The sequence below is a fragment of the Mastigoproctus giganteus genome, chromosome 6 (genome assembly GCF_048544385.1).
Source record: "Mastigoproctus giganteus isolate SK-2022 chromosome 6, ASM4854438v1, whole genome shotgun sequence".
Lineage (NCBI taxonomy): Eukaryota > Metazoa > Arthropoda > Arachnida > Uropygi > Thelyphonidae > Mastigoproctus > Mastigoproctus giganteus.
The window spans coordinates 6,029,821-6,044,819 of NC_143580.1; the positions used below are offsets into that span (position 1 = coordinate 6,029,821).

The window sequence follows — 14,999 nt, forward strand, 5'->3', positions numbered from 1 at the left end:
AGCCCCGTTAACTTATTAGTCATTAAACATATAGTCAAGAAGTCTCTGGAGCAATACCTTCATATCTTTATGAAATTTCTCATAGGATCTTCCTCTTCATCTGAATCCTGTCTGAGTCCTTTAACAGCAGTTCTCTGTGAAGGCTCAGGTCCCACTGAGTCTTTTGCACTAATACCATCCAGTAAGACCTCTAGGCCTCTCGGCAAACGCTCGATAACAACCTGCGCATAACATGGCACGGAACAGGAATCAGCGACCTCAATCTCAACACTATCTACCGCTTGAGGGCCATGCTTCCCATTGGGTTGAAAAGCCATAGTCTCTCACAATCTTGACAAGGCAAAAGAAAAATAGACGATTAAAAATCAACACGAATATATATATATATATATATATATATATATATACAGGACCACCCCCAAGAGTGCGTGGAAGTGAGGTCAACCACCTAACAGAAGTTCACTGTACAGTTCTACAAGCTACTACTTATAATAACCCACTGAGATCTATAATAAACGCAAGATCAAAGCAAAGAGAACACCGTGCACCCAGACAGCCAAAATGGTACCGGGGCCGTTATACTGAAATGTTGAAGAATACGATAAATGTCAAATATTTTCCAACTACATTCCTCGAATTTGCAAAACGTGGTCTAACCTTATGCAGATGACAGCCAAGTTGGGCTCATCCTGGAATGAGATTATCTTGGCTGTGATGTCGTCGATTATCAGGAACAAATCAATTTTCGATTGCTTACTATTCTGATAAAGCCCCATTTTAAATCTACAGCAATGATTCCACAAGTGTAGAAGCATGCTCTTCAAATTTAGACTATTTTTATCATTTTAATGGGATGTAAAGTCATTTGGAGTGTGTTCTTTTAAAGAAATAAAGAAATTTAACTGACCAGGAAAACTATTCTATTTTGTTTATTCGTGACAAATGAAATAAACCTTTTGAAATTCAATTTAAAGTTTCAAATTCTTGAGTATAAAATTTCGATAATGTGCACCGTTTGTAAATCCCCCAGGAATACCAGGTGCTCCACACAAAGAGCCAAAAGCTGTTATCCCAATTTGATACCAACGCTTTCCCTGATCATCGCTTAGCATCACAGGAGATCCACTTGATCCCTGAAACGAACAAAAATATTACCATTAATAAATACGAGTGTGTATTCAAGCCATGTTTAGCTATCACACATTCTAATGATCTTATTCTGGTGAAGATCAGCACGCAGAATTTCTAGGTTTTAGAAATTCGGGACATAGAAGTTCTAGGTCCAAATGTTTAAAAATTGAGTTTAAGACTAAACTAATAACTACATACTCCACACGTAGCTTTTCTTCCTTCTGGAAAACCACCGGCGCACAACATTCCATCATGTTTATTACTTTCTGTGGATTTCCTCAACAGTGGTTTGCATTTTAGTTCGTTTCGTACTGGAAGGAGAAGTTCGTAGAGGGCTGGATTGTCTTCGTCACCTGCAATGGAAACATAACTTACGATTACCTCAGCGTTATATACATTGTCCGTTGTTGAAATTGTCCCCCGACCCAAAAGGAGTGCATTTCATTGCAAAATTATTCGACGTTCTACTTTATTCGGCGAGAACATCCTCCCTCCCTAAGAATGTTCCAAGTAAACCCCCACCAACAAAAATGTCTCACATAAACACTCTTACATCCGTTGTTCTTTTCCATACCTTACTGTAACTGCTCCCTTTCGAATGGATAACAGGGATTGCATAATGTCTAATTCAGTAATATTTTAAGAAGGCAGAATATTGTCTTTGGAAAACCTGAGAAGTCAATACTTACCTGCTGTGCCTATCCCTACAACAGTGGCCATTTTTTCAAAAAGATCCTCTTTGGTAATATCTGCTGCTGGAAGACAAACTGGGGTCACATCTTTTACATTCTGCTCCAACTTTATCAAGGCAATATTATTTTCCATATTTCGCGGATTGAATTCGTTATGAATTTCAATTGACTGAACACTGTAAGAAGTTCCATCTTCGCTACTCTATTCCCCCGACTTGTACTTTTAAACTGGAAAGTCTGCAATGAAATAAAATACACAATAATTCGTGTCAAATTATAGTCCATCGAAGAATATAAGAAAAGAAATTTTAGATATAAAAATTGAACTTACATTTTTAATCCATCAATACAGTGTGCAGCTGTTAACACATATTTTGAACTGATTAGTGACCCTGAACACCCATATCTATGAACACTCTTGGTTTTCCTCAGTATTTGTACCTACAAAGAAAAGAATGTTATATTATCTCTTTATAAATAAAACAGTTGCAAGAATTAAAATTTCACGATGACATTCTGTTTGCCAATATCCCTCCTAGCCAACTTAGGGAAACTTTTTTGAGAGATTAAATTCTCCCAGAATTGCAAGCATGTTATCGGATCAACAATTGTGCTCAGACCATCAACACGGATTCAAAAAGGGTCACTCGACCGAAGATGCTATATTCTTTCTTCTGAAATACATCCAGGATTTTCACAGCAAGTATGTCTTGGTGGTGTTCGTGGACTTCGAGGGCGCTTTCGACTCCCACTGGTAGGAGTGCGCCTTCGGATTGCTACGTTCATCCACGTGTGATAATCATATCTACCAAACTATGAGATCATACTTTCAAGACAGACAGATCAAGGTCTGTGCCAAACACCTGACTTACAGCACGACTGCTTCCAGAGGATGCCCGCAGGATTCAGTCCTGGGGCCTGACAAAGGAAAAAGGGGATTGCCTAAAAATTGCATATGCAGACGACCTGGCGGTCGGCGTTACTGGAAGGTCGAGATCAATTTTGGAACAAAAGATCCAAACAATATTGGATGATTTATCCAACTGGGCCTGTCTAAATAAGCTCAAAATTTCCCTACAAAAACTAATTTCATGATTTTTAGAAAGCAATTCAATTATGGCAAACCTCCCAGAGTTTATCGTAAATAGTTCACAAATCCCCTACGTATCCAGCACCAAGTACTTGGAACTTACAATCGATGACAAACTAAACTTTCATACTCACGTATCCAAAATTTCTGAGAAAATTAAAAACTTCACGGCTGGAATTGCAAAAATTTCCAGAGAAAAATGGGACCTTAGCAAAAAAACACTGTATTGGCTACTGTTAACCTGTTAATCTGTTTCCCTTAGCAGTGTTTCCACTCACCTAACATTGCTGCGATAGCATTCTATTTAAGTTTATTTCGGTCCCTGTATCAGTTTCTGTGTCCTTAACAGAGAAATTGATCTTTGTTCATTTGAGCGATCCGAGTGGAGTCTCTGCATATTGATATTGTTAACTAATCAGATGTTCTGGTGTTATATACAGATGACAAATAGACGCATATGGATGAAAGCCCGGGACAAGGGGAACGTCTAGGTTGCTGGTTTATTAAAATGACAAAATCCTTTCTGTTTAGTATAACCCAACCCTGTATCACTTTCTACGTCCTTAAAAGAAGACAGTTGCTTTACAGTCTCATTAACTTTTGCCCCTGGCAACCAAAGCTTGGTCCTATTCCATGTATAGTTTTTATACATAATATATACCTGATACCAGAGTTACTGACAATGGCTATTTCTTATGGGACCATGGCATTCTGCTCTTGAGTATGCTACTGTGTTGTCTTCTGCAGGAGTGTAAGCGCTATCATTGAGTTGGGCAGCTGAGTGCTTGATGGATCCCTCATTTCAGTTGCTTCGAGGAAATCACTCCTGTTGTTTTTCAAGCTCTCAAATTCGCCGCCAGAACGCTAAATTGTGCCTAATCTCCTATTCCTATCTTTGGAAAACCAAAAACATCACCTTCAGCTGTACATGTATAAAAGGTTTATAGACAGTTCTCCAACGAGACTTTGAGTTCTTTGCTTTGCTGCGCCTCTGAGAATGATTTTATTTTAAGATCATATCTCACTATATACATCATGTGTTATGAATAGATGTAGCTTTACCAATCTAATCCTTGCGATACCAAAACTTTCAGTAGAGCATTTTACTACCATAGATCTCATTCGTGAAGAATTGAAACGAACAATCAATGAGAAAAAAAGACCTATAAACTGTTCCTACAAACTAAACACCTACATCTACACATAAAATATAAAAAGCTTAGAGCAGAAGTCAGAAAACTAACCAGAAGAATCCAACGAAATGACTGGGATAAATTTGTTAAATCTTTAGAACGTGATATCATGGGCCCACAGAGAAGAGGTTTTAAAAATTTCAAGAAATTACAACTGGACACAAATGATCAAATCCAAAGCCTATATAAAAACTCAAAAGTCTGTATAAAATATTCTAATGGCCAACTATCAGACCCAATTAACACAAATAAAGTAGTGAAACAAGGATGTGGACTATCACCAAATTTATTTAATATTTACATCAATAAAAGGACACAAACAATTAACAACGGAATACAACAACAACAGGAATAAAATCCAAATTATATTATATGCTGATGATCAAGTTATAATTGCAAAATCCGAAGATGAGCTACAAAAATATAATAAAATGAATGGAACGATTAAAAGCCACTTTGGAAAACAAATGACAACTGAAACAAAACTACGACTGCACAACGTCACTTCAAAACCAGCCCTCTTCTACAGCTGAGACTTGGGTCATAAATAAGAAAGATGCACACAAACTAGAACAGCACAAATGAAATTTTTAAGACCATTATTAGGCTATACAAAACTAGACCACCAAAGAAATTTAGATATCCGCGAGAAATTGTAGATAACATAGTAAATGACATAAAACGGTATCGGGAAAAATGGATCAGCCACGTAGAAAGAATGAATCCAGACCGGATCCCAAAATTAGCCTTTAACTACAAACCTACAGGCAAGAGAGATATTGGTCGACCAAGACAACGATGGCGAGATCAAGACCACCTCCAAGAGCTACAACAGAACAGGTCTTAACAGATCTTAGCCAGACCAAGTTCATGATGATGATGATGAGATCTCATTCATTAAGACCTGCAAAATCGACGATGTTGTTGTGCACATTTTCTTCTCTATTTGTTTGTCAAAGTTCGTCCATGATTAGGGAATGGCCGTTGAGAATACTTTTTAAAACTAAAACATCTTTTAGTAACACCTGACGAAAACATCAGACAATGCTGGTGGTCCACATATAGAGTGGAATACAGTAATGAAGATATAGATTGTTCCGGACACGCCATTCTCCTGGGATGACCTTTCGCGTGTCCGTCCTTTTAGTAACTGACTATTAATAAGGAAACCTTTGAGATCATCTGGTAACGTGATGTCCTTCACTTACCACTCCATCTGTAGTGACTCATCACAAAAATTGCATTCCTCTAACTGGCTGGAACAGTTACATTGATATTGATTTTCGCTGCAATCAATAAACCTTTTTTAATCCTTTAAAGCGTTTTGGATTCTCTAATCCTATATGTTAATTGCAAACTGGAGAGCAGCACATCGGATACAAGTACAATAGAGTGATGCCTCAACTTACGAGATTAACTGGTTCCAGAAAACATCTCTTATCTTCTAACTTTCTTAAGTCTGGTAATTGAGGGTCGTGGAAGCTCAGTGATTCAAAGAAGTGTGGTTTTACAGTGAAAATTAATGAAATTTATTTATGTTTAAAATAATAAATTAGATATTTTCTTGCTGGATTGCATTGCGCTTGCTTCCTCCATGGATAACCTATGCTGCTGTGGTGTCATTGGGAGTTTCAGTCCCTGGAACCCCAATAACACCACAGTATGTGGAGACTGTTTGAAGCATTACTCTTTTCTGTTAAGTTGCCACGTACCAACTGTACGTGGAGACTGATTGAGGTATTACTCTTTACTATTAATGGCTGTACTGTTGGGACTGGTTGTTTAGAACAAAATTAACTCCTTCATCGTGACCACAATTACTGGTTTGAACTTCTCCTTCCTGGATTGCACTTCTATTAATGATTTTTAGTCTAGGTCGCGGACAAACAAGTGTCACTTGAATCATTGGAGGGCATCACAACCGGTATTTTGGACTTTTATTGGTTCAGAAAACTTCATGGTGAAATAGATGGTGAAATTTCATATTGTGAAATAGATATTAAGTTGAGAACGAATTTGACCCTCAACTTCTAAGAAAATTGTGCGCCAACTTGTTGAATGATTGCGCATGTATTGTAAACAGATTGGGGGGGGGGGCTTCCAGGGGAGCTCGCTGAGATAGCCTAATACAATAAACAAAAAAAATGACATTACAGTACACTCACTCACTATGCTCATTGACGTTTACCTGACTAGCGACATCATACACAGCGGAGTTCCTAAGTTTTCGTTGGGGCTGCATTACAACATAAATTTAAAAAATTATGATTGGTTGATGTCAACTCTCTCTCTGATAGGATCTGAAGGGTATCTTGGTGACTTTTTTTGCCAGTCGGTGTTCTCAGTACTCCTGGCTTCAAGTCTAATGCCCATGGTGATAGTATTGATCTGTCTCTTCTCAATCCCGGCATAACTAATCGAAGTCTCCTGCATTTAACTTTTAACGATGTTCTTGAGCTGGTAAAGATGAAACAGTATGGTTAAAAACTTTTGAGTCCCATATTTTATTAAAACCATTTCACATAGATACTGGAGATTAAGTTCAATTGCATGTGAGAACTTTCCATCCAGGAGAGGGAAAAGGCTATTTTGGATCGAAAAATTCCACTCTGACCTTCTATAGATTTCAATGACAGTCCACCTTCAAAATACTCTAATGATAGGTTCGTCCTTTTTGAAGTTTCATGGAAAATATTTCTCAAGGTGATAAAATCTCTTTTTAAGACAACAGCTAATTCGACCATGATCTAGAAAATAATCCAGGAAATTTCCTCACAGAGAGACCGCATTCGAATCCGCCTTCTCCATAGACACTATATAGTTTTAAGGGCATTCCTACATGTTACTCAACACCAACGACAAATGCAGATAAAATTAAAAGTACTCAAGAAATTCTCCCAATAATATTACAGTGCTGGGAACCAATAGAAGGTTTCCAGTTGTTTGTTTTCGACGGCTTCTTAGCAACCTCCTTTCATGTTTCTGTATTGATGTCTGGAACTTACTAACCTACTAACCTGACGACAGCACTAATTCCCATTGAGGCAGTTATGGAACCAGCAAGCCAGAAAGCGAGCCTCGTCTGTTTAATGCTCCTCTTGACAAACCTCATAGGATGTGAAGGAATAAGTAAGAAGTTGTTATTCGTATCAACCCTAACGGAAGAAGAATGGGTTTTGAATGACGAGCCCTATTCAACATATTCGGATATTTCTCTAGTTCGATGCACTATTCAGTGCATGCGCGTACATCAGTGTCGAGCCTTCAACTATGGCAATGAATCTTGTTTTCTTTTACAACAAGCTGTGTGCGATTCTGAAAATGCTACTCTGAAGCCCAAAAAAGGTTACAGATATTATGACCGCATTGACCTAGATGCAGAGGTAATAATATTATGTCTCCAATTATTATTCAATTATTATTCAGTTTGATCCACGATTCAATATCGTGGTTTCAGTTACCATGGATTTAATGAGTTTTTTAACTCATTAGAGTTAAAAAACTCTAATGACCGACTAACGCAGCAACGTTTTGAAAAGGTCTTTAAAAATTCCTCTCGTCATCGACGGGACTTTGAGCCAGGTCTTCTCCACGCGGGAGAACGGCAATTCGACCAAGAGGGCGAATAATTTGGCCATCATCTAATAAATCTAACTTTACCATGGAGTGAAAACTCAAAATAAACATTCTCGCGTCATTGATGGGATTCAAAACCAGGCCTTTTCCACCTGGTTTGGGGTGATTATAATCACAATGCTCAAAACAAATTGAAACGAGTCTTAGAAATGTTTGGTATTCATTGTGCAGTAAACCAGGAAGAAACTTTAGAAAGTATCAGTCAAAAACAAAAATAGCGAATCAATTGTCTAATCTTTATTTAAATTTATTGAACCCACTCACTTCGGCAAAACCATGTGAAAGTTTCTCCAATCAATTACTCTCCAGCTGAAAGCAAATTTTCACGTCTATCCCAAAACCATTCATATCAGTATAAATTTGTCTCCATGTTTGAGTGAATTAAATGCCATTAGCATTTAATATACGCAATCATGCAATGATTGCAATGACCGTCCTCTCCAATCGGAGTAGAAAAGGCCCTGAATCACGTTAATGACGCGAGCAATGTTTTTCACCATATGACTGATTAGTTAGTCTGAGGAGTGAATAGCAAGGCTCCCCCATTGGAAAGTCGGATTTTTTTGTCCTGTACAATTGGTAGCCATGTATACTATTTACGTTTATCAATGTTAAATCCCAGTTACCACCATTCAGTCAATGCCCACTAATTTATCTACATCTGGTTGGAGTAACATTCCCTGATTCCTGTGATGAATCAGGGAATGTTACCTTCATCATCATCTTTAATAAATATTGAAAACCATTAAAAGCCATTTATTTGCATTGGCCATAAGGTTCGGTGGGGCGTTGAAGCTGACCTTGATGTGTAATCATGCCCAGTGTCAGCTGATTGATTACCTGATTTCGCAGTTTGAACTGCATGCGGACATCAAGTTCTTCTTTAAACTTGGGAAAAGTACTACACAGAAGCTGTATGCATTACGAAAAGTTTATGGATATGATGCTTTGAAGAAAACAGTTTACGAGTGGTTTTAGTTACCATGGATTTAAAAAGGGACAGAAAACACTTTAAGATGAACCTCGCAGTGGAAGCCCTTCGAAATGACGAAAATGTCACGAAAGCGAAGGAATTCGTGCGGAATGACAGCCGGATAACTGGTGTTAAAATTGCTCACGAAGTTGGACTCTCTGTAAGCTCAGTACACGCAATCCTTACACTAGATTTAGGGATGCGTTGCGTGTCTTCAAAGTTTGTTCCACTATTGCTGTCGGACGATCACATGGACTGCAGCAGAACCATCGCAGGCGATTTTTTCAAAAAATCTAAGCGGGATCCGAGCTTCCTAAAAAAATTGGTCTCTGGAAAGGAGAGTTGGGTGTTCGCCTACAACCCTGACACCAAGGTGGGATCATCTGAATGGCACACAAAATCTCCCTACTCCCCAGGAAGTCTCGTACAACAAAATTCAACGTCATCGTTTTTTCGATGATGAGCGGCAGAGTGCATCACGAATTTGTAACTACAGAAGCATCACTGCTGCTTATTACGTTGATTCACCAAACTGCTCATTCATGCGTGAGAATGTGTGGGGAAGACGACCTCAAAACTAGAAGGTTCGTTGAATCCCGCACTATGGCAATGTCCCCAGCAGTACAACGATGGCAGTTCAGCAGTTCTCGGCCAAGAAAAAAATTTACACTAATGCAGCAGCTGCCCTACTCCACCGAACTTGCACCTTCTGGCTGTTGCCTAAACTGAAAATGGAGCTTCGAGGTCGTAATTTCGCTACAGTGGATGACATCAAAGAAAACGTCGAAGAGGCCCAACGTTTACTAAAATAACACGATTTTAAGGAAAAGTTGCAAAGCTTGGGTAGATCGATGGAGCAAATACATGGCCGAAGGAAGGTACTTTGATGATGATTAGGTTAGGAAGCCCAACTAATTCCGCAATGAAATTAAGGGAACTTTTTTATGTACCTCGTATATTTCTTTATTTATAAATGATCTCTGCTCTAATTCCTTTTTTCACTGTTTCAGATTACAAATGCAGTCACTCGACCTCCTTGTTTAGAACACGGAAGATGTCTGCCTAACTGCAGTGAGTAAAATCTTCTTCTTAATCCAATCCGGTTGGGATGGACTGGACCAGGCGGTTACATAGCGATCACGGAAGGGGCCAATATCATTTGTAACGAGTTAACACTAAAAAAAATAAATAAAAGATCCCAAAACTGCCACGAGCCCTAGCCTAACCGAAGCCAGTCAGTCCCTGTATTAATAAAAAAATCAACTGAACTTTTAATAGGATATATCATAACAAAATCCACCAAACTGCTCATTCATTTATGCTGTTTTCCTTGATTTTCTTTAGCTCCAATCATGATTGCAAGTGAGAGTTCTCATTATCCAGATACAAGATTTCATGCTTCTGCAGCAATAGATGGTTTCACAGATAAAGAACATTGCAGGGATAACATCGCACACACATTGCACCAGCTGTACCCCTGGTGGCTGATAGACTTCGGTGATTTCTACCAGATCTTTTCAGTTACCATTTGGAACAGAAGTAAACCGCCATGTAAGTAAGCAATTTCCAGCATACTGAATTATGTTATTCAGCGAAGAATTGTTTGCTACTTTTCTTCGCATTCTTATCCACTCTTCTTATAATCTGCCTTAGCTTGCCCAACCCTAGTGATTTGTTGCAGACTAGTTTGTACTTTTCGGGGTTTCCGAAAAGTAAGGTAACACATTTTTCTTCTTAATAATTGTGAAAGGGAATGAGATGAAACGCGGTGGACAGATAGACCTGTTAATGACATTCAAAAAGACCTCCAGTGCAGTGTTGTGGTACTGTCGCCTCACAGCAGATTCCAGTTGCAAAATGGCGGCTACCGTGCGAGTGTAGTCCAAACCAGGTGTTCGTTTTCGGAAGCAAAAGGGTCTTCACTAAGCGACATTCACGTGAACTGGTTGCTGTGCATGGCGAAAAAGGTGATGACAAAGAAGGGTGTGTTTTTGATGCGATGATTTTAATGCGGGCCGTGTTGACATTGAAGATCGACATCGGGCGGGCAGGCCTCCAGTGAGCAAGACAGAAGGCAACATTTCGCGTATTAAAGGCATCGCTCTTGAAAACAGACAAGTGAAACTGCGTGAAATTGCTCAAACAGTGAACGTGAGTAAGTCGAATGTTCACAAAATTGTTCACCGTGTCCTTGGCTATCGAAAGGTGTGCTGCCGCTGGGTGCTCCGACAATTGTCAAAGGAGGACAAAGCAAAACGTATGGGGATGTGTCTGAAGAACCTGTTGCGATACAGGACGAAGACGAGGATTCTCTCAATCGCATAGTCACAGCAGACAAAACGTGGATTCATCACTTTACCCCGGAGAGCAAACAAGACCACATGACCTGGAAACATCCAAAATCTCCTGTGCACAAAAAATTCAAAACTATTCGCAGTGTCCGAAAAGTCCACAGTGTTCTGGGATCGCCAAGGCGCTCTGTTTGTGGATTTCTTGCCGAAGAGAGAAACAATCAATGCAACTTTGGAAAAACCGAAAGCCAACATTCGACGCTAACAACCAGGATGGATGACAAGCGGCCTGATTTTGTTGCACAACAACGCAACTTGATACACTGCCCACACTACCGGTGAGTGGTTGCACCGTAATCGTTGGGAAACTCTGTCAAAAAATCCCCTAGAGCCCAGACTTAGCGCCTTCAGACTTCCATTTGTTCGGTCCTCTGAAAAAACACCTTTCAGGAAATCATTTCACCACGGATGAGGAAGTTCATCAGGCGGTGCGATGTTGATTACTCCGTGTGGGCACGAACTTCTTCAGTACTGGTATTGATAAACTGATTTATCGTTGGGAAAATTCATCAATAACGCTGGAGACTTTACTGAGAAGAAGTGCATGTTCACTTATTTCTTGGTGAGTAATTTCAACTTCGTATTGTTAAACATCACCGAGAGAGAAAATGTGTCACCTTAATTTTCGGAAACCCCTCATAATTCTAGTATGGTTCTGTGTTCCTTGATAATTCATAGTCATCCGTGCATATTTCTTCTCTGTCACTGGTCTTCTCAGTTCATCTAACATCCATTTAAGTCTAAGCCTTGAACAGTATCTCTCAGTTGGTATAAAAAACTTAGTGGCTTCAGTGATTACTCCCCTCAATGCTTCCCAGTTAGAATTGACTGGTGGTAACATTATCAGTTAGTCCCACTGCACACAATTTAAAAACTGTCTAAGATCATTGTGGTCACCTCTCCGAAAGCAAAGGTGAGTGCAAAGTGGCTACATCTTTAAAAAAATTTCACCACGGTATATTATATGATCATTGCTATGTTGTGGTTCCTTTATCTGGAGATTCTTGATGCATGGACAATCATCGCTAATAATCAGAGAAGAGTATTGTTTTCTCTCGTTGCCTCTCAAACATCATGCTGCGGTAGAAAACAGTCAACCATATATTCCGCAACTATGTGAGTGACCATCCTATACGTTTATCTGAAAAACTAAAATCCTCCCCTTTACATTCTGATTTACTGGCCCACTCTTTCTTATGGTCACACCTAACTGACTCAAATTGGCACTGGTCACCAATGTTAACTGGATTCACTGCCTTAGATCTTATGTGTTTCTTAACCAACAACATAACCTCTCCCCGTCTCCTCATGATGGAACTAAGACTCAAAACATTGTGCACTCGTTTGAACATGTCTCCTGCTGGAATCTGGGCTCTTTTCTTCAGTTTTGATAGAACTAGGACAGCCACAGTCATATCTTGCAAATTCTCTATACAGTTCCTAATTGACAGCTCTTTGTTCAAATATCAATATACTGTTTGCTGTGTAGACACAGTTCCTTCGACCATCGTGTGTGTTCAGTTTCCTGAATATGGTGTGGGTTGTAGTTTATCTTCTCCTATGAATACAGAAACGAGATCCCTGTCTGTTTTTTCTTATTATTGAACGATTCATTATTGACTAATCATAGAGTGTTACTTGTTAAAGATTAATGGTACTCTATCATACTCATTTTGAGCTTATTTGCGGAAAGAATGGTCTCCAAATGGACTCTTTATTCAATGTATACTATTCAGTGTCGAGTTTAGGCTACCAGACTACTTTTATTCTTCTATTTTCTTTTTCGTTCTTATTTTGTAACCTCGTACTCTAGTCCAGGGCGGTTACACGAGGTTGCTCAACAACACGAAAGAATGATGGTAAAAATGACCCACCTCCATTTAGAAAGAAAGAAAACCAGTTAATAAGTACCTGCCCACCTGGACAAATTGGCCAATCACTCAACACGAACAGTATAACACTGCAATACAACATGCACATCAGTACATTGATTGGCCGCTGCAATGTATAGTACTTCACATTTGGAAGTGGTGGACTGGCTTTTATTAGATTGAAACCATCTACAAAATAAAAGAAGTCCCCATTCTGTACTTACCATTTCAAATTCTTCAACCGTTATATCTAAGTGGCACAATGTTTCCAACGTTCCTACAATGGCTGCTGTTCGTTGCTGAAAGAGTAATTTGAAATTCATCAAATTTGTTTATTGTAATCCTAGCTGTTGTTGTTGTCGTGCACCTTTTCTTCTGTATTTGTTTTTGTCAAAGATCGTCCATTAGGAAATGCCCGTTGAGAATCATTTTTAAAATTAAAATAGTTTTTAGTGACTCCTGGCCAAAACGTCAGACACTGCTGTACTGGTACTGCACATAAAGGGTGGAACACGGTAATGGGAATATATAAAAGGTTCCGGACACGCCATTCTCCTGGGATGATCTTTCGCGTGCCTGCCCTTTCAGTGCTCGTCTATTAATAAGAAAACCTGCTAATATCGTGTGGCAACGTGACGCCTTTGACTTAGTAGTGACAAATTGCAATCCTCCGAATCCCTGGAGCAATTTCATTGATATTGATTTTCGCTTTGATAAATCTTTTTTATTGTCTCTCAAGGTCATTCGAAAAAATCGTTCCATTATTTCGATTGTACTCATATTATTCGATTATGGAGAAGCATCTCTTATCTTGAAACTCAGTTGTCAAATAACTGGGGGTCGTGGAAACTCAGAAATTCAAAGAAGTGTGGGTTTTCAGTGAAAATTAATGAAAATTTAATTTTCTCTTTTATCTTCCTGTGGCTAAAATCCCTCGAAATCTGCAAAAATGTCAGACCACAAATTTTATCATCCTAATATTTAGCTCGTATCCGCACTAGCTTTGCAACGTTATTTATGTTAACTTTGATAAGATTTCCAGAATTTCTTTGAAGGTGGGGTTGTCATAACCATCAGTAGCATGAAAGCATTGCCTAAAGCTTGTGGTATTTTTGCTTGCAGTTGTCAATAACATTTTGATCCATAGCCTGGCTCAGAATGGTCGTATTTACTGGAAGGAACTTTGTTTTGATAAAACTCAATAATTCCAGGTAAATAATCCAGAACAAAACAGTGAAATAGGCCTGAGATCTTGATTCGGTTTATCATATCTGGAAACCGAAGTAGTGGGTGGGTGTTTTGCAATTGACTTTCAAATTTCAGCTTTTGCATTCAAGAGTCACCAAAATGGCTGATTATTTGGTTGAAAATTAAATTGAGACTGTTGCGTTTTCCCCATAGCATGACAGAAGCAAATGCATCTACAAAGCACGCTGCAAATAAATGCGAGTCGCATCATTCTCGCTTCAAAGCCCTCTTTTATCATGCGCATCTAAATTTGTACCAATTTGGCTCTCGTGGGTAGCACAGATGGTAGGATCGCTGTCCTCCCCTGATTTCGAGTCCCATCGATGACATGCCTTTTTCACCCTGGCTGATTTATTCGGTATCAGGCGAGGGTAGCATTGTTTTTCATCCCGGAAACTCGGGTTTTAAAGATTAAATTGCTTTGTTCGTAATTTACAAGAAATATTTTTATGTTTTTGCAAGAATTAATTAAATATCCTACAAAGATTCAAAGAAATTAAAATTCAGCAGTATTCTGTACTACAGAATTAATTATAATAATAAATAATTCTTTTTCTTTCCCCCATAGATGCAGATAGGCTTAATAATTTCGAGATCAGAATAGGAAACGTGTCCATCAAGAATTCTGAACAAAATAAACACTTTAAGGATAACCCGTTGTGTGCTGCATTTCCTGGAGTAGGATTCGGAATTGGATCGAGAACTTTCGACTGTGAACCGAACTTTATTGTGGGCCGTTTTGTTTCCATCCAAATTGTGACATCGAAAAAAGAAACGTTACATATTTGCGAGGTCCAAGTTGAAAAATATCCAG

General features: G+C 38.9%; 1 protein-coding gene across 1 annotated transcript; it reads right to left on the bottom strand.

The window, feature by feature from the left end:
- Positions 1–968: 968 nt before the first annotated feature.
- LOC150083863 (testisin-like) lies at positions 969–1,956 on the bottom strand. The gene is made up of 3 exons (XM_090375462.1): positions 1,821–1,956; positions 1,330–1,484; positions 969–1,133 (listed from the first exon to the last, which is right to left on the bottom strand). Exons 1-3 carry the CDS (start codon positions 1,954–1,956, stop codon positions 969–971), a joined length of 456 nt encoding a protein of 151 aa, XP_090231588.1.
- Positions 1,957–14,999: the final 13,043 nt, after the last annotated feature.